Raw genomic sequence first — 24,913 nt, forward strand, 5'->3', positions numbered from 1 at the left:
TGAATGGACGGAGGAGGAGGACGAGGAGGAGGTTGCACAGGGGGACGGACGGACGGATGGATGGATGGATGGAGGTGGTTGCACAGGGGGGTGGATGGATGGAGGTGGAGCAGGAGGTTGCACAGCAGGATGGAGATGGAGGAGGAGGTTGCACGGGGGGACGGAGGAGGAGGTTGCACAGCAGGACGGATGGATGGAGATGGAGAAGGAGGTTGCACGGGGGAGGGTGGATGAATGGACGGAGGAGGAGGACAAGGAGGAGGTTGCCCAGGGGAACGGACGGACGGATGGAGGTGGTTGCACAGGGGGGTGGATGGATGGAGATGGAGGAGGAGGTTGCACGGGGGGACGGAGGAGGAGGTTGCACAGCAGGACGGACGGATGGATGGATGGAGGTGGTTGCACAGGGGGATGAATGGAGGAGGAGGAGGAGGTTGCACAGCAGGACGGATGGATGGAGATGGAGAAGGAGGTTGCACGGGGGGACGGGGGGACGGACGGATGGATGGAGGAGGTGGTTGCACAGGGGGGTGGATGGATGGAGATGGAGGAGGAGGTTGCACGGGGGGACGGAGGAGGAGGAGGGGGCACCTGTGGGGACACACAGAGAACGGGGCCTACGGGGACAGAGTCCCAGGCTCGAGGCCGGGGAGCTGGACCATGTCTCTGCCAGTCTCCTCGCGCACGGCTCGGCCGCCCCGCAGCGCCCCCTGGCGGCCGGCGCGGAGGTGCTGACGGACCGTCCCCATAGGTCCGACAGGATCCCGGAACGCTTCGCTCTGGGACGCGTTTCCACCGGACACAGTAAATCAGGACGCGACCGGCCTGTACCGTTGCCAAGCGGCGCCGGGCCGGGCCATGCTGAGGCTCCGGGGAGCCCGGTCTCCTTTCCGCGGGACGCACCAAGGAGACAGGGGTCCTCTGGAAGCCACCCCTCCCCCCATTTGCAGGGTCTCCCCAGTCACTCGACTTCCGGGTCACGGAACGAGCACTTCCGGTGCAGGGACGGGTGCCGCTGGAGACCAGACCAGGAGAAAAGCGTTTGGAACAGCGGAAGCCTCGGCATGGGGAAGAAGAGAAGCCCGGGACTGGGCCGGGCCCTCATGAAGGAGAGGAGCCAGGCCAAGCGGGGCAGCAGGCAGCCCGACTCCTGGGTAACGTGCCCGTTGCGGAGCGCTGGGCGCCGGCCTAGGCCCAGGCCCAGACTACGCTCCGCGGACTCTCCCCCCACCGTTGTGCCCCTCCCCTCCACCAGTGTGCCCATCCCCCCACCGTTGTGCCCCCTCCCCCCATGGGGATCACCCCCAGCGGTGTGCCCATTCCCTCTGGTGTGCCCCCTCCCCCCCCAGCGTTGTGCCCGTCCCCCCCGTGGGGAGCCCCCCCACCAGTGTGCCTATCCCCACCGTTGTGCCCTCCCCATGGGGATCACACCCCAGCGGTGTGCCCATTCCCTCTGGTGTGCCCACTCCCCACCAGTGTGCCCGTCCCCGTGGGAGCCCCCACCGGTGTGCCCATCCCCACCGTTGTGCCCCCTCCCATGGGGATCACCCCAGCGGTGTGCCCATTCCCTCCGGTGTGCCCCTCCCCACCAGTGTGCCCCCACCAGTGTGCCTATCCCCACCGTTGTGCCCCTCCCCATGGGGATCACACCCCAGCGGTGTGCCCATTCCCTCTGGTGTGCCCACTCCCCCCCACCAGTGTGCCCGTCCCCCCCGTGGGGAGCCCCTCCCCACCAGTGTGCCTATCCCCACCGTTGTGCCCCTCCCCATGGGGATCACACCCCAGCGGTGTGCCCATTCCCTCTGGTGTGCCCACTCCCCACCAGTGTGCCCGTCCCCCGTGGGAGCCCCCACCGGTGTGCCCATCCCCCCACCGTTGTGCCCCCTCCCCCCATGGGGATCACCCCCAGCGGTGTGCCCATTCCTCTGGTGTGCCCCCTCCCCAGCGGTGTGCCTGTCCCCGTGGGAGCCCCCTCCCAGCGGTGTGCCCGTCCCCCCGTGGGGAGCCCCCCCACCAGTGTGCCCAGACTAGTTGAGCGCTCAGAGCGTTGGTCCTGTGAAGTTGGGTCTCTCCTGGCCTGCACGGCAGCAGGTCAGTGCGGTGAACACAGGGAGAATCACAGCGTGGGTCCTGTTGTGCTGTCTGTCCTTGGCAAGAACTGCCACCTGCCAGGCCAGTGCCCTGAATCCTCTAGGCCCAGCGTGAACATGCCATTGGGGGCTCTGTTAAATGCCTCTGACTTGGTGCTTATGGGTGTTACAGAGCAGCCTGAAAACACATCTGCTTTTCTTTGCAGTTACATACAAGTGACTTAAATGATGGGTATGACTGGGGCCGCCTCAACCTTCAGTCAGTGACAGAACAAAGCTCGCTTGAGGAATTCCTTGCTACAGCAGAGCTTGCAGGAACGGAATTTGCGGCTGGTAAGTTTTTGGCCATGCTAGAGACCCATTATGATATGATGATTTGAAATATAAAAATATGTTGTGTATTAATAGGCATTAGGTATGTTAAAAGCTGGAGCATGCGGCTTCTGAGGCCTTCCCTATGCTTTCGCATAAGCTGCTGTAGGATTACATAAGAATGGCCACACTGTGTCAGACCTAAGGTCCATCTAGCCCTGTATCCTGTCTTCCAACGGTGGCCAATGCCAGGTGCCCCAGAGGGAATGGAACAGAACAGGTAATCATCAAGTGATCCATCACCCATTCCCAGTTTCTAGCAAACAGAGGTTAGGGACACCATCTCTACCCATCCTGGCCAATAGCCATTGATGGACCTATCCTTCAGGAACTTCTCTCATTCTTTTTTGAACCCTGTTATAGTCTTGACCTTCACAACATCCTCTGGCAAAGAGTTCCACAGGTGGACTGTGAGTTGTGTGAAGAAATACTTCCCTTTGTTTGTTTTAAACCTGCTGCCCATTAATTTCATTTGGTGACCGCTAGTTCTTGTGTTATGAGGAGTAAATAACACTTCCTGATTTACTTTCTTCACACTAGTCATGATTCTATAGACCTCTATCATATGCCCCTCTTAGCTGTCTCTTTTCCAAGCTGAAAAGTCACAATCTTATTAATCTTGCCTCATACAGAAGTTGTTCTATACCCCTAATTGTGGTTTTATGGAAGATAGGTACAGGCGAGTCTCATCTTACGCACATTTAACATGCGAAGAGAGAGAGAGAGAGAAAAATAACAATTTAAATACTGTATCTGTAGTGTGGGCGATTCTGCCCACCATTACACTCAATGTAATTTTGACTATACGTGATTTTCGTTTTACGTGCTGACAGTGGAATGTAACTCCAGCGTAAGATGGGACTCACCTGTATTGTTGAGCAAACCTGTTTTTTTTAATACGATAACAAGGTTAGTTGATAAAAGTAGCTGAATAGATGTAATAGACTTTTGTAGGGTAATGACATTACGATTAAAAAATTAGCACTATACAAAATTAATAGAGTACATATTAAATTGCTTAAGAACTAGCTTACTGACCATGCTCAAAAAGTAGTTAACTATGGACAATCATCATTGAAGAGGTGTGTTTCTAGTTGAGTTCTGCAGGGAGCAGTATTATCCCTGGTGCTGTTCAACACTTTTGGTGCAAGTCTGGGGGTGGGCATGCGTATTTTGAAATAAGTGTCCTATTTGATTTAATATCAGTTGGAAAAAGCTTGAATTGAGCTAAATTAAAATAGGGTACTGTTATTCCATATTGAGCATGCCCACCCACTGACTTCTACCAAAACAATGGAAAATGTGCATTTAAAACCAACTTGGCTATTTCAGTGCAAGCTTGTGTGTAGAGCAGGCCTTATGTGGAATGTCTCATGGTATCAGTCCATCTCCTAATGGAACCAGAAGCACATCGCACAAATACACACCACACACGGAACGTTACTTTGCATTTTCTGCAGAGAAGCCAAGGATTGAATGGGGACTAATCCTTTGTCCCTCTAGGTGAAGGCTGAAGCGTACTAGCAGAGGAGTGGGTGGAAAGCTTACATAGCTGCCATCGGCTTTCTGCGCTATTGTTAGAGGACTTCAGTCTCCCGGTACTATGAATCTCATACCTTTCCCAAACAGTGAATTAGCATTAAAAACAATTCACTGTGACAATAGTGTTAAAATCTCCCCAAAGGACTCAAACTATGTTTATCATAATGGTCAACAACTGATGTAGCATCTGTAAACTGAAGCAGCATATGCAGTGTTTGCACAAATTCACAGTCAGAATTTGCATATAATTATTGGTTTCAAGTGAGCCCAGCAACCATTGACTGGTGCGTAGCTGAATGGTTTTCACTGGAAAGGTTTCCTGCCAGCTTGGTGTGTAATCCCTCCACCTTCACATGGGGGTTCCTTTTTTGTTGGCCAGAGCCTAACATCTGCCCTGGCTGAGCGTGAATGGTAATGGCAGGGTTTTTTCCTTTATAAACAGAGAAACTGAATATCAAGTTTGTTCCTGCTGAGGCGAGGACTGGCCTGCTGACAGCCGAAGAGACCAAAAATATCAAGAAACTCCATGAGGAAAACAGACAGTTTTTGAGTATACCAAGAAGGTAAGATCCAGCTCAGAGCAATACTGCAGTGTCTCCTCCATAAACGGAAACTTCCACTGGAAATGCCAATAGACTCAACGGAAATTTACAGTTCAGCTATTATTATTTGCCACGTTTATTCTAACATTTGCACTTCACTGAAATGTTGTCCTGTTGCTTGAATTTTTGATCTGAATGTACCAGTTACATCACAGAAAACCTGCCACTGGTGCTGTGAGGGGTACCAGGCACCTCATGATGTCCGCTGGGCGGCAGTGCACTCTCAATGTAACATACCAGGGTCAGTGCTGGAGCACAGAGGCACAGCAGCACAGCAATGAGTGTGCTTTTTTAAAAATAAGGTGAGGCACCAGGCAACTCAGAATACCATATACCGCTTTGGGAGTGTCCACCCTGGAGCTGGAAGGTTTTCACAGGGTCCAGCTCACTGGAGGTGTAACTTCCAGCTCAGGTGGACATACCCTTGCTGCCTTTGATTGAACCAGCATGCTAAAACTCGCAGCCGTGGCTGCACGGGTGGTGGGATGGCCTTGCTGCCTCGGTACAATCCCATTGGAAATCCTAGCTCTGGTTTTGGGACAGCTAGCCATCTCACCGTGGTGCAGCCAGGCTACGATGCTGGTTTTAGCATGCTAGCTCAATCAAAGAGAATGTAGACATTACACCTCCAGTGTAGCTGTCCAGCAGGCAGCATGTTTTGCACATACTAGGGTATACAGTGTGTCCTAGTGGGTAGAGCACTGGACTAGGACTTAAGAACCTTGGGTTCTGTTCCCAACTCAGCCACTGGCCTACTGGGTGACCTCAGCCAAGTCACTTCACTCCGTGCCTCAGTTTCCCCATTTGTAAAATGGGGATATTGATACTGACCTCCTTTGTAAAGCGCTTTGCGATCTACTGGTGAAAATGGCTCTATAAGAGCTAGATGATTATGAGGTTGGTGGTATTGTTTGAAAGTGAGAAAATTTCAAACTATTTTTGTTTGTGTTTTGTATTTTTGTTGTTCGTGACCATGTCAATCTGGGTAAAAGAGAATTATTCCCTCTTTACAAAAACTGTTGACTTCAGAGCTACTATATTTATGGAAGAATGATTTAGGTTTCATTCACGTAATATTCTGTTGATGTGATTTCAGTAGGACACATGTCCTGTTCTGTCATTTCATTACTACTATGATACTACTTCAAATATTAAAAAAAAAAGTTAAGCTAACAGGTTGACTTGCAAAACAGTCAAATAAATTCTTGGTTGTATGTAATACTCTATTTTTGAGCCACATCATGGTGCTCAAAGATATATGCTATGTACTGAATTGTTAACTAACCTGTTAATTTAGTCTTTTTATTACAGTCACATGATAAAATAATTGGGTTTTGTAATTCAAGGATAATAGCCCTCCACCTGAGTGCTTAGGTCTAAGGCCAGAGTGTGTAGTCACGAAGTGCATTGTGTATGTGTGGAGACAAAAAAAGCTTTAAAAATGATTAATAAAGTTTACTTTTAAACACAAATAGGACTATTACAATATGGATAGATTTGTTTCTTGTACTCGTTTGTTTAAAAGTAACTCTTTAGCTCATCTACAATGCTGCAGTACAAGACCTTCCCAAGAACAGGATCCCTATGCAACAGCTTCAGATTGTAAATCTTCCTTGCATGTGGCGTTAGTTCACTGCCTTCAGAATCTGAATCAGTTGCAGAATTGCGAATCATAGGAATTAACATTTAAGATAATTGAATGGAATATAAGAGTTTTAACACTGAGAAAGATGCAGGTGCTGGTTATTTTTAAAAGTCAGTTCTTCTTTAAAGAGGACTGTTAGTTTCAGCCACAGTATTTGAGATCAGCCAGATAGAAGAGACTCTTAAACTTAAAAAGATCTAGAGAGAGAGACGAATTCCACATTCTTAAATATCCTACGCAGTACAGTTGAGGAAACTGGCCTTTTGAGTGAAAGATTATAATGTACAGACGCTCCCAGACTTATGCAAGTGTTCTGTTCCGGAACGCCTTGTGTAAGTCGAATTTTGCATAAGTCGGGAACGTATACCTGACAATTATGCGCCCAAAAAAAAAAAAGCTTATGGAACTTACGGAACTTTTTCCGTAAGTGTGGATTTTCGTAAGTCGGGTTTGCGTAACCCGGGGAGCGTCTGTAGCATGAAATGCATTTTTCTGTTTAATGCGCCCATCACTTTTTGAAATATTTAAAGAGAACAAAGAAGTGTCATACTTCCAAGGCTGCTAAAAATACATACCTGTACATAAGAACAACAACCAGTAAAATGCCTCTGAACTGTCCAGAGCAAGTGTTCTTTCTGACCTTCCTTTTATTGGACAAATATAACCGAGAAAACATTCTAAAACACTGTTATGTTTCTTTCGATATATGATCTTTTTAGACCATACTGGGATAGGAGAACCAGTGCTGAGAAGTTAAAGCAAGCAGAGAGAGAGAGCTTTCTGGAGTGGAGACGACAGCTTGTTCGGTGAGTGTGCTACTCATGCTTAACACAACCAGTCAATGAGAATAGAGGAGGGTGGGTTTTCTATATCTTTGTTAGGGACATAGGGAGCATGTCTTTTGCTCCTGGTAAATGCAGGGAAAAACCCTTGATGGTCTGTCACCACTATGGTCCTGGCTCATCCTTGTGGCGAGTTTCCAAAAAGTACCCTGTTATGTGCTGGTTATTATGAGGTTAAGAGTTTGGACCATATGTCATTAAATCCTAGCAATGTGGGGCTGGATGGGACCTTGAAAAGTCATTGAGTCCAGCCCCCTGCGCTGAGGCAGGAGCAAGTCAACCTGAATATCATGTTTACATACTGCAGGTTTCTCCTTTTTAAAAAAAAAAAAATGGAGGTTAATTTAGAATCCCCGCAGACTCCACGCTCTGAGCCGAAGCACAATGTCATACCCACGCCCCTTTAGAGGAGGTGGGATAAGCACGTGTTTCCAGAGAATGCCAATGCCACTTCCGGTTTCTACAGGAGAGTGCTGCTCAAGAGAAATGTGAGGTGCTCACTCCCAATGGGAGCCGAGTGGACCTGGCCCAGAGAGTAAGCTGCCAGGAATGGGCCCCAAGTACATTTTTTCCACACGCCAACTAGCTGTGTAGATACTGGGTGCACAGGGGTAATTTCTTTGATCTGTTCTGATACCCCAGCTCTGAATTTTCCCAGTTTGTTTGCTGATGGAGTTGGCTTTTCTTTGCTGTACTAATGGCACTAAGGTGGGTTTCTTCAGGAGCTAAGATCTATTTAGAAACCTCGCAGAAGGGGCACCTTAATGTTTGGGTCCCTGCCGTTTGTAGATTGCTCAATGAAAGGCGAGTGTGGTGTAATTCCAAGCAGACTTGGTGCTGTGTTTGCGGTCTAACATGATCTGCATGTGGAGTATCCTCTCTGTTTCTCTCTAGGCTAGAGGAAGAAGAGAAATTGATTTTGACCCCATTTGAACGGAATTTAGACTTTTGGCGCCAGCTCTGGAGAGTCATCGAAAGAAGGTAACATTTATCAGTTTCTGTGTCATGGACAATAAAAATCACGACTTAGAGAGAGAGATCGTTGCCTTTTTTTTGTTTTTAATTTAAATCAGATTTTTTTATTCACACATTGTTAGTACTTTACTCCCCACTTCATAATACGGACATTTTGTAACTATGAAGCTTCAGAACTAAAATGCTCATCTCTGCTGAAAACATATCCAGGGCTTCATTAGCATCCTCACTGTGAGAACAGCACTAACTGAAACATATGATTGATAAGCAGATAGCCTGTGCTGTGTTTGCAACCAACTCCACCTTCCAATATATTGAACTTGCCTAAGTTAAGAAAAGTGAAATAATCATAGTTTGCAGTCTGAAGTCAGTGACTTGCACTTCTAAGTCACTTAATTGTATTTGAAAACCCCACCCTTAAAACGCCTAAATATGGACTTAATAATATAACTTTAGATTCCTATTTTTTAATATTTTGACCTGTGTGTATTTAAAAAAATTAACAGTGTGATTGTGAACATATTGAAGGACTAAGTACCTTTCCATTGTGAACACTGCATTAATTTTGTTTTGAAGTGACAAAGATTCTATGCCACTAAAAGCAATTTAAATACCCACCCCCACACACACAATTCTAGGCCCCGATGCTGCAGACGCGTGCACGCAAGCTTTGCTTGCAGCACAAGTAGCCCACTGACATTAGCAACACCCGCAACCCTCTTTCAGTGGATTCCCCGATGGACCTGCCTTCTAGGCTGTCCGTTCAAAATCTTTTATCAGCTTTAACACCCCCCCACACACACACACACAGTCGTTCCACGGCACTGGGGTGGTAGGAAAATGATGTGTCCTGGAATAGTGGAGCACTTGAAAGTCAAGGTGAGGTGGAGAGTGGGCTCCTGGTCTAGGGCCTCTTACCACTCAGAAGAAGATTTTTGGGGGCATTAACAACAACCTGGCATACACAGAAATAATCTTTCTGTTTGCTCTGCTTAGCTGAAACAGAAGAGCAAAGCCATCTGCCAGTTTAATCTCGTTTAGGCATTTAATTTCATTAGTAATTAACTTTGAGATTGTGTGTCTACTGATTTTTCTGAAATTGAAAAATACTTCAGCAGCAAGGTCACAGTGATCTGCTCATTTCATAAAGAGCCTCTTTGTTACTGTCTTAGTGTCACCGGGGGCTTTGGTTGGTGAGCTCCCATGCTGCCAGAAACATCCTCCCTTGTATGCGCCCTTATGTCTGGTATCCAGACATCTTACACGTGCTTAGATAGTGGTGCTGGTCTGAACAGATCTGTGTTCTCCTTGGAGCTCATGTTTGTGGTCTAATCATAAACCTTGAAGATGGGAGAGACCTATTACACCATCCAGTCCATCTCCCTGGCAATATAGGCTTGCACATTACTAGAAGGGTTTGTTTCAGTCTAGTTCCAAAAGTCTTCAGCAATTGGACGTCTACCATTTCCTTCTCCTTACTATACACAGTCCTAATACAGCTTTGATTTCTGTCCTATTCCCATGTGATGCGTTATATGATTCCTTTGCGCTTGGCTTTCACTCCCTTCAGACGTAGCTGGTAATAGTTTTTCTTTGTGTGATGTTTAATGGACTCTCTCTACATCATTTTGTAACTGTATCTTTAGCCATAAAATTCCCCACCAAACAGTCTAATCTCAATGCTGAAACACGTGTACGGGCTCTCCCTCCATCTCTGAGGTGGTCCCTCCCAGGGAAGTTTTAGCTTAGTCTACACTATTGGGTTCCAAGGGGGGGGACGGAGAATTGGACAACAGTGGTATCTCTGACATAAATGGTATTCACACTGAACAGTGATGAGTCTTACTCACATTCATTGATGTAAACTGCTTGACTTGGGAAGGAGTTTTTCCCAAGGGCAAACTGGCAAGGTTGTGTGTGTGTGTGTGTGTGTGTGTGAAGGAACTGTTTCAGTTGGAGTTCTGAGCAGGTTCGACACTTGGGATCAGATGGGCTTATCCTGCATGATTTATCTCCTGGGGCTTTCCCTTCTCCTCATGCAGTGCTTGGCAGTCATTGAGCTTATACAGAGAACAACCAGCAAAAGGTGCTTATTGGCCTTTTGTTTTGCAGTGACATTGTGGTTCAGATAGTAGATGCCAGAAATCCACTCCTGTTTAGATGCCAAGATCTGGTAAGTTAAGTGAAGCAAATGTCCTTCTAAACTACTGTCCTTGTCTCAGTGCTAACTTTGACTGTATATAATTTTATATACAGTATAATTATATGGATTATACAGCATATAAGGGGTGTGTGTGTATATTATATACTCCTCTCAAAAGCAGTGTAGAATCAAAAAACAGTGCATTACTGTTATCCTAAACGTTTAAAAGAAATATTGGGAATTTAAGGGCTAGTCTACCCTGGCAACGCTAAAGTGCTGCCACGGCAGTGCTTTAACATGCCTTGTGTAGTTGCGGTGCTCTAAAAAACCCACCTCCATGAGGGGCGTAGCTACCAGTGCAAGGAGCGCGGCTCCCAGTGCTGGGGCACTGTCTACATGGCACTTTACAGCGCTAAAACTTGCTGCGCTCTGAGTGAGACCGGTGCCGCGCTGTAAATTGCCAGTGTAGACAAGCCCACAGAAACAGCAGCTATTTAACAGAAGCCTCTGAAATAAAATGTCCTGCAGCAACAAAATTGCAGACTTGATAAATAGAGAGTCAGCCTTGGGAGTCAGTACTCCAAGGTCTGGAGCCTTCCTGTGCCACACTTGCATGAGTATCTAGGGTATATTGTGTATGTAAATGCCAGCTGTGTCTGGCCCTTTGTATTGCAAATACCCACTTTGTGCAAGCAGTCCCAGTAACTGCATTTGCAAATCACGTGCAGCTGTGTGCGGAATCCTTTGTAAATCTGCCCCTAATGGTAGAATTGTTGGTGAGCCTACGACAGGTAAGTTGAAGCAGACCTCATTTTACTTTCCTTGATGTTGGACTGCAGCGGTTTCCAAATCAGAATCCTGTCTAGTCCTTTTGTGTTCTCCAGGAACGTTATGTGAAGGAAATGAGCAGCGACAAAGAGAACGTCATTCTGCTAAACAAGGCGGATTTGCTGAGCAGAGAGCAGCGCGTGGCTTGGGCGCAGTTCTTTGAGAGAGAAGGTGTTAAAGTTGTGTTCTGGTCAGCCTTGGCAGAAGGCATGCGGCTGAGTGCTGAACCTAAGGTAGCTTAGGTCACTTGTTCACGTGTGGTTGTGTGTCTGGTGAATTGTGAAGACTGAGACGCATGTTTTTCTTGCAGTCATGCTTGCAGTAGTGTAACTGAACTCCAGAAAAAGAGGGGAAATACCGTCTTCCTTAGGGAAGGGTAACTGCTGAGCCTCACTCTAGAGCAGGGGTTCCCAAGCTGTGGTACACGTGCCTCTGGGAGTACACGAGACATCTCGTGGGGTACGCGGGAGAAATTGGGTAATGGTGGCTTTTATTTATTTATTTACTTAATTTATTGCATTTTCATAGTAGGCTACTCAGATGAAGCTTTAAAACTCTGTGGGAATTTGTTATATAAAAATACGGTAGTTAATTTACTTCAAGATGTACAATGTGAACACAGATGCACAGAGACACTGATGTACAGAGCCCTCACCTCCCATCACCATACAGCGTGGGTTCAGTTGCCCAGCAGCTGTCCAGTCTAACTGAGCTCAGAACTTAGGGGTTTTTGGTTGTATGTCGCACTACACGTATGTCTGTATGTAACAGTGAAACATGGACAGATGGCTCGAGAAAGGTAGCTTTAGGAACACACAAAGTATCGGTGATGAGAAGGGTGAGGGTATGCGGGCAGCTGGTAGATCTGGAAGGGGGAATGCAGTAAAGTACTGAGCAAAGATGGGAAGCCACTAGAGGAAGACATCTACTGAGCTCCAAACCCTCAGACTGCTGCCGACACAGGAGTGTGGCATGGTTATCGGCAGTTTGCAGTAATCCTGTAAAATAGATAAGGGGGGTGAGAATTAATCTGGCTGCATAGTTTTGTACAGTACAATAATATTTCCCCTCAGCACTGCTGCTGGTTGTGTTCTGCCCTATCTCTGTTCCATTCATGAAACTCTCATTCTTTACCCAGGGGCTAGAACTTGAGGAGGCAGCAGAGGAGGCAAGTGACTCTGAAGATGGCAGGTCCAGTGAGGGAGAGCCCAGAGCCCTGCAGAGCGGTGCAGAAAGCACAGTCAGGGGTAACACTCTGCATCTTGAAAACAGAGTCCTGGGTAGTGATGACGACGACAGTGATGAATATGAGGACTGTGAAGAGGAGGAGGATGCCTGGCAGACCTGTTCTGAAGATGATGGTGAGGAAGAAGTAAATGCCAGTAACCCAAGCTGTATGGAAAGCAGGACTGACAGGGCTTTAGTGCAGAGCCCAGCGCCACTGCAGAGCAGACACATCAGTAACTGCAGCCACCTGGTACAGAAAAACGAACTGCTAGAGATATTCAGAACGATACATACTGGGAAGAAGGTGAAGGAGGGAGAGGTCACAGTAGGGCTGGTAAGTTGGAGCTTGTACTCAAAATAGACTAATGTGGCCCAAGAGCCTTGCAGTGTGAAATGTACGCTCGTCCAGAAGGCCCGCTTCCCATGAGGACAAAAACCTGGCAAGTGAAATCAGTAAGGAGTCAAAGTGTGGATTCGTTTTAAGCACTGCAGCCTTGCAGCTTTCTACAGTACAGCTTTCAAATGGTGCTTAGATTGATGGTTAGCCCCTGTGCCAAACCACTATTAGTAGCTTAATAATGCCTCGCCTGATATGACTGTCTTATCAATCCACTTTCTGCCTTCCAGGTGGGTTACCCTAATGTTGGTAAGAGCTCAACAATCAACACAATCCTTGGAAACAAGAAAGTTTCGGTGTCTGCCACACCAGGTCACACAAAGCACTTTCAGGTATCACTGGCATGCTGGCATTTCACTCACCTCTGGCTGAAGAAAGCATAATAGCAAGGTGGCTTGCCCCCGTGACAGACACTGGGAATTCTCAGGTCTCTGATCTGAATGCCATGTATTATTTTGACCTGTGCCAGTGTGGTTTAGGAATGTCTGATCATGCTCTCTGGCAGGGGTTCTCAAGCATTTTCATAGAGTTGGCTCCAGCTTAGAGAGAGTAATGCATGAAAGCTTCTGTTCTGATGGAAGCATTTTCCATATTCCATTGTTAATGTGGTACTTGGCCTTCCTCTCTCCATCAGCACGTGGCAAGAAGGAGTCCTCAGTCAGAAATAGGTACTTTAGATTTCTAAAGGTCAAGAAGCACCTTCCATAGCATAAAGTGCAGGAAAAATATCTTCCTTGACTGTTCTGCTTTGCCCCCACTTCGATAGAGTCTTTTCAGACTGCAAGGAAAAACCTTCAGAGCTGTCACTCTTCTTTGTCCCTGGGAGTCATTGGTACATAGCTGGGTTTTTGTAGCTTTCTGTTCTTCTTTCAGCTGTCACCTTCACGCTGAGCAAAGTGTAAGCTCTGGCTGGCCATCTCCATGCCACCACTGTAGTGTTGTGGAGTTTCTGCTCAATGAATCTTCCCTTGCACTAACTTTTTTTTCTCTCACCCCACCCACACCCAACTTTACTGTGATTTTTCTGCCTTTCATTCCCTTTCCTCGCTTGGAACATACATCGGATGCTCTCGGTGACCTCTGCTTTTCTTTTCCTTGTAGACTCTCTATGTGGAGCCTGGCCTATGTCTCTGCGATTGTCCCGGTCTGGTGATGCCATCCTTCGTCTCTACAAAGGCAGAGATGATCTGCTGTGGAATTTTGCCTATAGATCAGATGAGGGACCATGTTCCACCTATCTCTCTAATATCCTTTGCTCGAGGTTTGGAAATGTGTTTGCACATGTGTTTGGCATGTAGTAACACTTAAATGTGAAATATACATATGCTAGCAGGAACTAAGGCTGTCTGGCCATATTTATTGAAGTCAGTGGAGTTGCCCAAGGGATGAAATAGACCTGTGTTTGTAGTCTTCTGCCTTTGTTCTTTTGAGTTGTGTTATTTTAAGATAATCCTCATTGTGGAGGCTCATGTGTGTTTCCTTTTCCAACCTATATAATCAAATCTGAAAGTCATTCTTTACTCTTAAAAGCAAAGTAGTCTCCGTGAGTAACCTAGAATACCTTTAGCCTGTGCAACTCGTGCATGCAGAACAGAACTCAACCTGTGGCTTCCTTCACTAGCTCACATTTGCCAGCATATCCCACGATATGTTTTAGAAGCAACCTATGGAATAAATATCATAAGACCCAGAGAAGATGAGGAGCCAGATCGCCAACCAACATCTGAAGAGCTGCTAACAGCATATGGATGTGAGTGATGATACCCTAACCCCTCCCGCCATCCCCCGCAATTCACTTAGCCACTGAAGCATAGGGTTAAATTCAGTGTCACACTTGGGTGTCTCAGGTACTAAAACCTTCCTTCCTGGACTATGAGGCCTTTGCTGGAGGCCATGTGTAGTTGGCTAATCCTCTGTATGTGTTATAATTACTCCGGGGGGAATTCTGTGCCAAAAAATTATGTACACAATATTAAAATTCTGCAAAATTGTGCATATTTTATTTGTCAAAGTAACAATATAATCACACCAGTTTCAATTATTTTGGTAATTTTTTTCAAAATACCTGTCAGCAAGTATGTCTGTAACAGTACAGACAACAAATAAATTCCCCTAGGAGTAGAGAGTTAAAGAAACCCCCACGATGAAACAGTTCCTGTTTCTCCGTTATGCTTTTGTTGGGCACCTCAGTCTGCGTGTGTCACACATGCCAGCTGGACACCTCTTGGGGGGAAAACTCTGCCCCTTTGGTCTCAAACACCTGCACCCTCTACCCTCTAGAGGCCAGCTGCAGGATACCCCCACCCCTCCAGCCCAAACACTCCCTCCCTCTCCCTGAGATCCCTGGGATCCAGAGGGAGAAACAGCCTGATGCTGGGTCCTGGGCTTGTGTGGAATTTCCTGCACTGAGCACCGCAGCTGCCAGAACCTCCCAGCACCTCTTTCCCTTGGCAGCGTCCTGTATTTGTGAGTTGGAGAGCCGAGCTCTGCTGGGCCAGCAGCCCCCACAGGCAGCCAGCAATTCTGCAGCACAATTTGTGTAGAGAAAAATGAAATTCTGCCTTGGGCACTGGTGCAGAATTCCCCCAGGAGTATATAGTTATGCTTCGCAAATTTTCTTCCTGTGGATGAACTAACCTTAATCAGAAGGCATTTACATAAAACATATATATCTGAATGGTACCTGGCAATGATCTTGAACATGGAAGTTGGTTTGTGACACGCCTCCTGTTAGGTGCCTGATGCCAACACTCCCGAATCAGTCAGCAGGGTCAATCTGAGCTAAATGCAACAGGTGTTTAGCTCCCTCTTCTGAGGACTGAGCATACTCTGGTCTGTTTAATCTTCTCTAGCCTAACAGCGATTGGGTTTGGGGGAGTTGGCGAATCTCTGCATTTCCTTCTGACTAGAGTGCTTCTAGCTGCCCCTTGCAATCAACAGCGTTCCCCACACCTGGTGCCCGCTTTCATCTCCCATTCCCTGCTCTTCCCAACAAGCCTGGCATCAGACTGGGATTTGGAGAGGACATGGGCTTTTTCTCAAAAGAAAGGACTGCGCTAGTGACAGCAGTATCTACTGCATAGCTGTGGGTCTCTCTTCCCTTGATAGACTGTTCAGAGAGTCTGCTATAACAGGTCTCTGAATTTTAACCTTCTGCTGCCTTTCTCCCAGATATGAGAGGATTTATGACAGCGCATGGGCAGCCGGACCAGCCAAGATCAGCTCGTTATGTGTTGAAAGATTACGTCAGTGTAAGTTCTCAGTGTCGCTGTTCTCTATCCTGCTCAAGCAGCTCTGCCTTTGGGGGATGCACAATACACTGAAGTGATTTTTTAGCCAAAAACTTATTATCTGGGCTTTTTACTCAAAAAGAGACTGTGAAAAGAAGGGCTCCCTGCTGCTGACAGTTAGAAAGGTGGCTTTGTGTGTGATGGCAGAACGAGACACGCTAGATGGCTCGTTCTAGCTGGAGAGGAAGGAGTATCTATAAAATAGTACATAGTTGGAAAGAGAACTCGTTGTGGTTAGTGGGCCACGCACTGACTGGCCTTTGACTGCAGTGCCCATAACCTTGACAATAATAATCCTTTGCACTTCTGTAGCCCCTCGCATTGGATGAGCCTTGTTAGAGCTCATGGCACCATTGGGAGGTCTGTATTGTACCCTCTCAGGCTCGGGCTGTGAGATTCGTGCCATGAGGATGAAAGCCATTGATTGATTGATTTGATTTTTACAGGGTAAGCTCTTGTATTGCCATCCTCCTCCTGGCATTGACCCAAACGACTTCCAACACCAGCACGAAAGATACACTCAGCACAGAGCTATGCAGGGCAATGCAGAAAAGCCCAAAAGGAATCCGAACACAAAACAAATTGAGAATGTGGTGGACAAAACATTTTTCCACCAGGTAAGTTCTGGAGTAGTTGCCTTAGAGACCTCTATGCTAGTAGCAATTTGTCAGCATCTTTAGAGTGTAACCAAAAAAAGTAACCATGGAGGATGTTAAACAGCAGCTACAAAAGTTAGACATTTATAAATCGGCAGGTTCGGATAACTAGCATCCAAGAATTTTAAAAGCCTTAGTGAAGGAGCACTTTAGCCTGTTAATGTTGACATTTAATGTCTTGAAACTCTGGAAGTTCTTCTTTAAGTAGTTTCCCTATGGGCGCTCCACTGTAGATACAGTAGCACCCTGCGCCGGGGATCACAGATCAGTAGCAGTGCCCGTTGTGGCGCACATGCACTCCTCCCCATCTCGCACCGTGAGCTGCGTCTATATAGCGCTGTGTAGTCCAACTGCCGTCTGTTCCTTCTCAGCCGCTGTTGGGTGTGGTATGGAATCCACAGCAGAGCCCTTCAGACATCTGTAGCCTTAGTAACAGAAGTGTTTCCGTTATAACGTGTTCTATCTTAGCCATTTCCTTTTTTTTCTTCCCCTGATTTAAAAAAAAAAATCTGTTGCTCTTTCCTCCCTGTTATTCTTTAGCTTAGCGTAGGTTTCTTTTTCTATGCTTTTCTAAGCTATCCCTTCTCGGGGTTATGCCCAGATCCCCTGGGTTCAAGAGGTGCCTCTCTTGTCGTGAGACCGTTCCTGTCAGTGACGGTCACTCCCAGTACATATGCTGTCTGGGGAAGGGACATGTCTCTCAGAAGTGTACTCACTGGCTCAAATGAAAGGACTGAGAACTGAGACTAATCCTTTCACTAATGGAGAGCTCTCATTGAGACCAGGGTCTGAGGCTGGTTCTAACCTCTCCTATGCTGCGGTCACCATCGGCACGATCATCAGCCTACCCTCATTCACTACGCACCACCAAGAGAGAATCCACTGTCTCCTGCCCAGATGAAAAGAAGTGGGCCACTAGCTCACCCTTTAAGGAGCCGCCTCGGAGAAAGGCATCCACTGCGAGGTCAGTAGCCTCAGCGTCTTCAGGGGCGAGACTTAAGAGGCGACCATCCGAGCGCCTCCGGAACTGGCACTGAGGAGAGGTCCAAGGACCCTAAATGGGCAGGACCACAGACAGAAGCACTGTCCTTCAGCACCGAGAAGGACTCTACAAGAATTTTGAAATCGGTACCACTTGTCTCAACTAAAACAACTTTGAATGCTTCCGCACCGAGCAAGCCCTCAACAGTGAGGTGACCCCTGGCTCCATCTACTGGCTGCTCAAGAGAATGCACTCCACCCTCATCACCGACAACGCCCCCAATCTCTACACACCCACCGGTGCCAATGATGCTCCTGCTGGTACCACAGGAGTTCAGATAGCCAAGGGACCTAATAGTCTCTGACATCCCTGAGTTGTCACTTCTCTGTAGCGAGCTGTCTCCACCTCATGCCTCTTCCCCGGAGACACAGCACCACTCTCCTTCACCACCCTTCTCTAGCGAGGAAGAAGAGGAGTATTCCATTACTTCACGCAGTCCTCCATCATATCAGGACCATTTCAGGACCAACACAGAGCAGCAGCATCTTGTCTGTGATACTTGGAGACCAGAAGTGACATCCCCGGCTCCCCAAGGATGCAACCCCATAACAATTGCCCTTTCCCAAACCACCTGCAGAGCAGAGACAGACACAAATGAGATCTCTGTCTTCATCAGTCTCCAGACCGCCTGAGACAGAACAAGAAGTGCTAGAGGAACAGGAGAAAGAGGTTACACCAGCAACTCACTTCTACTCATCTTTCCCCCATGATGAGGCCATCATGACACCACCTCCAACATGGGCAGACGATTTTAGACAGTTCCAGGAACTGCTCCGCAGGTCGTGGACTCTCTCCAGGTCCCTCTGGAGGAAGTCAGAGAGCAACAGCACAAGTTGCTTAACATCTTGCAACCCTGCCAAGGTGATCTGGCAGACCCCAGTGTCCATAGCACCCACCTGCAAGTGAGCAGACAAAAAATACTGTGTCCCCGCTAAAGACATGGAATTTCTTTTTTCTCATTCTACTCCAAAACTCCCTTGTTGTCAACGCAGTACAGGAGAAGTTCACAGTTAGGCCCAAACGGAGCTACCCATATGCTGGGCATTTCACGGGTGGGCAGGAGCACAAACGAATCCCAGCAGAGTGGCTGCAGTGTTGCTCTGCAAAGGCCATTACAGCCCAATGACTGAAGTAGACCACTGCAATCCCAATGTGCCCCTAGGCAGTGGTCTGACCTATGGCCCTCTGGGGCTCTGTCCCCTGCACTGCTAGGCAGGAATCCCTGGCAGACTTTGGCTCTGCTGTGTCGTATGACACCATTCCTCCTTTGCCAGAGGGACCTCTGCAGCTCTGGATGTGCCTCCTAGCATCTCGATTGGCTTATGCCTCATGTTAAAATTAATGTGTTGTAATTTAATCTACAATTAAATGCCTCCATGCTTACAGGTTTGCAAATATTTATTGTTTTTTAGGAGAATGTCCGTGCTCTGATGAAAGGTGTCCAGACTGTGATGGGATATAAACCTGGCAGCGGGCCTGTGTCTTTGGCTGCATCCAGCTCTGAGAATGTCAGAGGAAAGCCCTGGAAAAAACATGGGAACAAAAACAAAAAGGAGAAGGTTCGCAGAATCACCAAGCACCTAGATGCATAGCTGTGGCATTCACCCCAGGCACTTGCTGCCAAGCTGGAGATCGCAATATGGCCTACAACTTATGCGCGCACTGAAGCAGAAAAGGATAAATCAGCATCAGTGTTTCACATTGGAAATCTGACTGTGCTACAGGCTGCCTGGGGCAGGTGTGTGAGGTCAGACTCTGCCACACAGAGAAAGAAACAAAGCTCCCTGCTAACCAGCAAATAACTTGCCATTGGTCTCTCCTGGAAGCAGGTCAGTTTAGGCTTTTGATTGCTCCGGAAAAGTCAGTCCTTTGCCGAGAGTGGTTGAGTCATTTTAGGAGTGTGTCAAGTTTCCAAACAAAACCTATTTTATAGCTGTGGAGGGTTAAACAAAAACCTGTACAACTGACTAAGAAGTTGAATAATTGAATCTTATTGGATAAAGTTTGTTACATTTGAGACATTTTCATCTGTCTCCCTTTTTTTATCTGTTCTGGTAAAGTCTGGCAGAACATAAATTAATGTTCAAAAAATTTAGTCGTGAATTTTTTTGCTGCTTAGTTCTGGCAGCAGGAATGGTGTATCTGTATTAAAGCCACTCCCTGCTTGCTGCTTGGCCAGTGTAACGTCCAGTAGAGTTTGTCTCTGGAAACGTCTGTCAGTTTACTGGCAAAGTAAAGAGCTGGAGATGTAGCTGGGTCTGAACATGCTGTGGGGAAGGAAATGTAGCTTTTGTTTCCCTGATGTTCCGTTGGTTTTAGAGTTAACGCTTCTATACGTTTTTCCATTTATCTCTTAAAACAACCTCCATCTGACTGAGTACAAGTCTCTTTGGTGTCTAGTTTGTCCCAAATCAATTTGATTTGATGTCCTGTATGTGGCCATGTCTCACTATGTCTCATCTAAGGTCTGGTACTGGGCAGATGTAGATATAAAATATGCAGTAATGGAAGCATCGTATATAAAACCAGAATTGAGCCCTAAAATAATTCAAACTAATGAGCCCATATTAGTTACAGAAATAGTCAATCTTCAGGAATTCAGTGTGACTTCAGTGGTAGGACAAGCTCAACAAATACTGTCAAAGTTGAGAAAAATCCAGACTCCAAAGGTGTGTGTCAGAGGCCAGAGCAATAGGCTTGCACACTGAGTCCCCTGCGTCCATCTGTCATTACTCACCATTCCTGATCCGCTGGCAGGGAACAATAGGACTGGAAAGCATTCTGAGGTTAGTTAACTAGTGCTTTGTTTTTCCAGGTTATAAAGGAGAATAACTGCCCTTGATGTCTCTAGAAATTATACAAGATGTTTACTTCTGGTGGAATTCTGCACCAAAATTTTAAAAATTCTGCGCACAATATTTTAAAATTCTGCATATTTTATTTGTCAAAATAAGACAATATAATCACACCAGTTTCAATTATTTTGGTCATTTATTTCAAAATACCTGTCAGCAAGTATGTCTGTAATAATACAGACAACAGAAAGGATTCAGGAAATGTTTTTTGACCAATAGATTCCTTACTAGGCATATTGATACAGAACTCTTGAGTAATAATTCATTTAAACTACAATACAGAACCGTATTTCCCACGCCCCTCAGAAGCAGAGCAAAGGCTGTGGGGAGTCGGGTAACAGAGGAGCTGACGGGAGAGGGAAGTAAATTGCTGGGAAGGAGTCTGGGTGTGGGTGGGAAAAGTATGGAACAGGTTTTTTGGGGGGTGGGAAGGGATTGTTGGGGAACTGATCTCATGCAGACCCTGGCTGACCCCTAGCCTCTCCCATTCAGTCAGGCACATCTGCCCCATCCCCATGTGTCTCTGCGTCCCCACCCAGCCTCCCCTGTCGCTATGTAGCTCTGCACCCCCTCCCCATCGCCATGTGTCTCTGCACCTCCACTCCCATTCAGCCCCTGCCCCAGTCTGTCCTCCCACACTAGCCCTTATGAGCCCCTGTCTGATGCCCCACCCCAGCCCCGCCCGCTGGCTCCCCATAGCGCCGCGCCTGGCCTGGCCTGACGAAGAAGGCAGGCGCTTTCTCCTCCCTCGCTGCAGCTGCAGCTTTGAGCTAGCACCACCGCGCCCTCTGGTGGGCAAAAGGCAGAACTGAGTTTTTTTTTGGCTGCTGCTGCTGTTCTCTTCTTGCGCCTGTGCCTGGCAGGCAGCAGAACAGCAACAACATTTTTTTTTTTTTTTTGTGGTTTCAAAAAAAAAAAAAAAAAAATAGAAAATTTTATTAATACACAACACACAGCACAGAATTCCCCCAGGAGTAGGTATTGGACTTTGTTTGATGCCACTTTTGACCCTGAGATCTTTCCTTCACCCTTTCATGAACATGGGTGCATTAGGAGGACTTTTCCCTTTTCGTGGGAAACCCATCATATCCCCATGGTACATCTGTGGAAATGGACGCTTCACTACAGTCAAGATGATCCTCAACTACCTAGTTCAGGGAGGCCAAAGAACTAACTGCTCAGGGCCCTGTATGTTGAGCGCCTCTCAAATGTAAAACTCTCAGTGTAATCGGTATTCTAAGATAGCATCCCCTAGAGAAAGATGGGAACATGGAAGAGCCTTCTGTGGCTTGGGTCCCTGAGCGAAGTTGACAGCAGCTAAAAATAGGTTTTTGCCTTGAAGCTTTCATTGCCGAGAAACTAAGCTCCAGGATGAAGCAGCTCTTTTGAAGTGCAGTGGAGAATTCCATGTCAGAGATGTAAGAAGAGGTGATGCTGGCGGTGCAGATGTGTGAGCAGCGGCACAGAGTAGCTATGCTCCATAGCTCCATCTCTGCCCTGTTAATACAAATGTGTTCTTGAGAGTGGGAAGGAATGAGAGGTCTTTTAATGTGGGGTGACCATGTTGAGGCTTCTCCAGTAGGAAGCAGCGGAGGTGCTGAATTTTCTATCCTCCAGTGTGAACTGAATCTGGGAATGCGACGTAGTGAAAGGGGTTAATGATTCTATTCTCAAGTGATTGCTTCAAGGTCTGCTAAGTGCAGAAGCCTGTGACACAGTGCTGATGCCACAGTGATGTTCCAGTGGACAAGACCCTGGATTGTGAGTCAGGAGAGCTATGTTGTGTCTCTAGCTCTGCCACAGACTCTGTGGGCTTGTCTGCACACAGTCTTGAACTGGTTTAGTTAAACCAGTGCAAACCCCCATGTGCACCTACCTTGGTTTAAAACTGCTAAGCTCTGTTTAGCTTGCCCTGTGAATTTGCAATATAAAGTGTCCACAGACAATACTGCATTGATTTAACCCTTGATACAGAGGCTATTCTGTTGTTATGGAACCTGGACACTGAGCTCTGATCTCTGCATATGAGAGGAGGCGTTTTCAATCACACCTTTAGTTAAACTGGTGCAACTGTGTGTGGAGACCAGGCCTCAAATGGCCCTTGGCTAAATCATGTAACTTACCTGCGCCTTAGTTCCCCTCTCTGTAGAACAGGGGAGATACTTCTCTCCATAAAGTGTTTTGAGATCTATGGATAAACGGTGCCATAAAAGTGGCAGTGCTGGCAACTTGAACCCAAAAAGTGCTTAATAGTATTAAACTGCACGTGTAACAGGGTGGCCTCCTCCTAAGGTCCAGGAAGCCTGGAGGCCACCCTGTTCAGTAGGCCCAACTTTGCCATAATTAGCTGCCTCCCAGCCTATGGTGCTGGACGAAGTGGTGTCAGATCACAGCCTGAAGCTTGGGCCTCATAAAAGGGAATAAAACACAGTTTAGTGGTGGAACCCCAGGGAGCAACCTGGGCTCCTGTGGAAGGCCATGAAGTAGTGTCTGCAAGGACTCAGGGAAGTAGCCTGGATGTCAGCACCCTAATGCAGAGTATAGAAGACAGACAGGAAGCTCTGAGGGCTGAGACCATGAGAGGGACTCTATGGAAGCCGCATGAAAGTCCAAGCTCCATCCCAGAAGAGAGAGACTTAAAGGGAGCCCGGAAGGTAGGTGGAGGAGGAATCCCTGGCCACAAGGGGGCGCATGGGAGTCAAGTGCCCCTGTTAGTGTGTTTGTGTGACATTACAAATAGCTTTAGGTACGCCAATGACTGTGCTTTGGGATGCTCAGCGACAGATGATCCCACTCAGGTGGACAGGGGGGAGAGCTGAAAGGAATCTACAAAGAAGACAGACATCTTGGCTGAAGTGCTCTGGGTCATGGTGTCACAAAGCTATTTTTGACTGTAGTAGAAGGTAAGAGAGAGATGTGGTTTTTGTGCACCACATCAATCTAGGGGCTAATCACGTGCTCTGAAGAGGGGAAAAGATCAGGCCGTGAATTGCCTGCTAATGAGTACAAATCCTGTCCCCATTGTAAACAAACGGTCATGAAATGTCACAGGTACTTGACAGTAGAACTGCTGTTTTGGCCTCAGCCCACATCTTTCCCTGTAAGAGACTTCTAAACTACGTCACAGTGCTGGCAACTTGAACCCGAGTGAAAGTGCTGCTGGATGCATGACAAGATGCACAATGAATTTCAGACTGACAGACCGGCCGGAAGGACCATGTTGTGTGTGTCCTTTTTTTAGCTAAGGAAGCAGAATTAAAGTAACACTGCGCTGATGTGCTGGCTCTGAGGCTGCTGAGAGCTGCAAAGATTGAGTGTCTGACAGGTGTATTCCTCCAGCTGCTGTCTGCCTGTGATACTAAGCAGGACCATTCTTCTCAAGACAAAAGAAGCTGTAAGATATTACAGCTCACTTCACAACCACTGTGTGACAATTGCACCAGGACATGCCCCCGTGCTTGGCTTTTGTGGGAGAACATGCTGCTTATTTTAAGATGCTCTTTACTAACGAAGAGACATGAAAGCTGAACAAAGGGCACTTCCTCTGCAGTGATTTGCCTGTATCATTGATGGCCACAGGACAGGCGGCACTCCTGCTTCTTTGGAGCAAAATAATTTCACTGTGTGAGTGTTTCATTCATTCAGTAGCCAAGGGTATTTGCTGAATAACTTCTACAAATAAATCTTGCCTTGTAGACTGCCCATGAGCAGTTCTGCACCTGTATTCAACACCTGAAATTGAGGCTGTGCCAACTAGATGTACAGGTCATGTGCTATTGTTCCAGCTCCTTGATTTGAAGAGTATAACTCCTGGAAACGGATTTCTGCAGCAGCTACTCACTTTGACAAGTTCCAGCTTCACTTCTACAAACGTACAGGTGGGCACGTGCATGCACACAATAAAAATTCACTCTTTCCACAAACATTCCTGCCAGTATCTGCAATCCCTACATTATTTACAGTAAATGAAGGCAGAAAAGGCACAGATGTGGACGGAGTGAATGCAATGAATAATTAATTATTCAGAGCTGTGTGCATTATTTACTCAGCTCCATTATACATCAGCTGTTGGCTTGGCACTGTACGCAGGAGAGGGCACAGCCGTGCCCAAGGATTTCCCATACACTGCAGTCCAGACGCAGAGTGCTCCAAAGATTACAGGAGATAGTCCAGTCTCGTGTTTAATGTAATGCTGGTGTTGGGCTGGTATAACAGGCAGCTTTGAGCTCAGCAAACAAGCAATACATTTAAATCAACATTTTTCTTGCTTTATCTTTTTCTTCTACTGTTGGACCAAGTTGTCCCCTTCCTTCTTGCTGAGTACAACTGCCTTGTCCTGGTGACAGCTCAGATTTAGTTTCTCCCAGCAGGTGCCAGGCATGAAGTGATGCAAAGATGGATCCTAGG

The 24,913-nt window shown here is 47.0% G+C and overlaps 1 protein-coding gene across 1 annotated transcript; it reads left to right on the top strand.

Moving 5' to 3' along the window:
- Positions 1–798: 798 nt before the first annotated feature.
- Positions 799–20,029, top strand: LSG1 (large 60S subunit nuclear export GTPase 1). Its single transcript, XM_039489821.1, has 14 exons — positions 799–1,154; positions 2,297–2,423; positions 4,447–4,567; positions 6,971–7,057; positions 7,988–8,074; positions 10,181–10,241; positions 11,096–11,272; positions 12,178–12,600; positions 12,894–12,995; positions 13,765–13,908; positions 14,290–14,413; positions 15,835–15,914; positions 16,400–16,570; positions 19,064–20,029. The coding sequence occupies exons 1-14, from the start codon at positions 1,065–1,067 to the stop codon at positions 19,241–19,243; spliced, it is 1,974 nt and encodes a 657-aa protein (XP_039345755.1). The 5' UTR covers positions 799–1,064; the 3' UTR covers positions 19,244–20,029.
- The last annotated feature ends 4,884 nt before the right edge of the window (positions 20,030–24,913 follow it).

Source organism: Mauremys reevesii, linkage group 9 (assembly GCF_016161935.1).
Source record: "Mauremys reevesii isolate NIE-2019 linkage group 9, ASM1616193v1, whole genome shotgun sequence".
In the NCBI taxonomy this organism is placed as follows: Eukaryota; Metazoa; Chordata; order Testudines; family Geoemydidae; genus Mauremys; species Mauremys reevesii.

Bases quoted from the DNA above. Each gene is read 5' to 3' on its own strand.
- LSG1 (XM_039489821.1), top strand. From the start codon at position 1,065: ATGGGGAAGAAGAGAAGCCCGGGACTGGGCCGGGCCCTCATGAAGGAG. The intron at 7,058-7,987 runs GTGAGTGTGCTA...GTTTCTCTCTAG, and splicing joins TGGAGACGACAGCTTGTTCG to GCTAGAGGAAGAAGAGAAAT. The intron at 8,075-10,180 runs GTAACATTTATC...TTTGTTTTGCAG, and splicing joins TGGAGAGTCATCGAAAGAAG to TGACATTGTGGTTCAGATAG.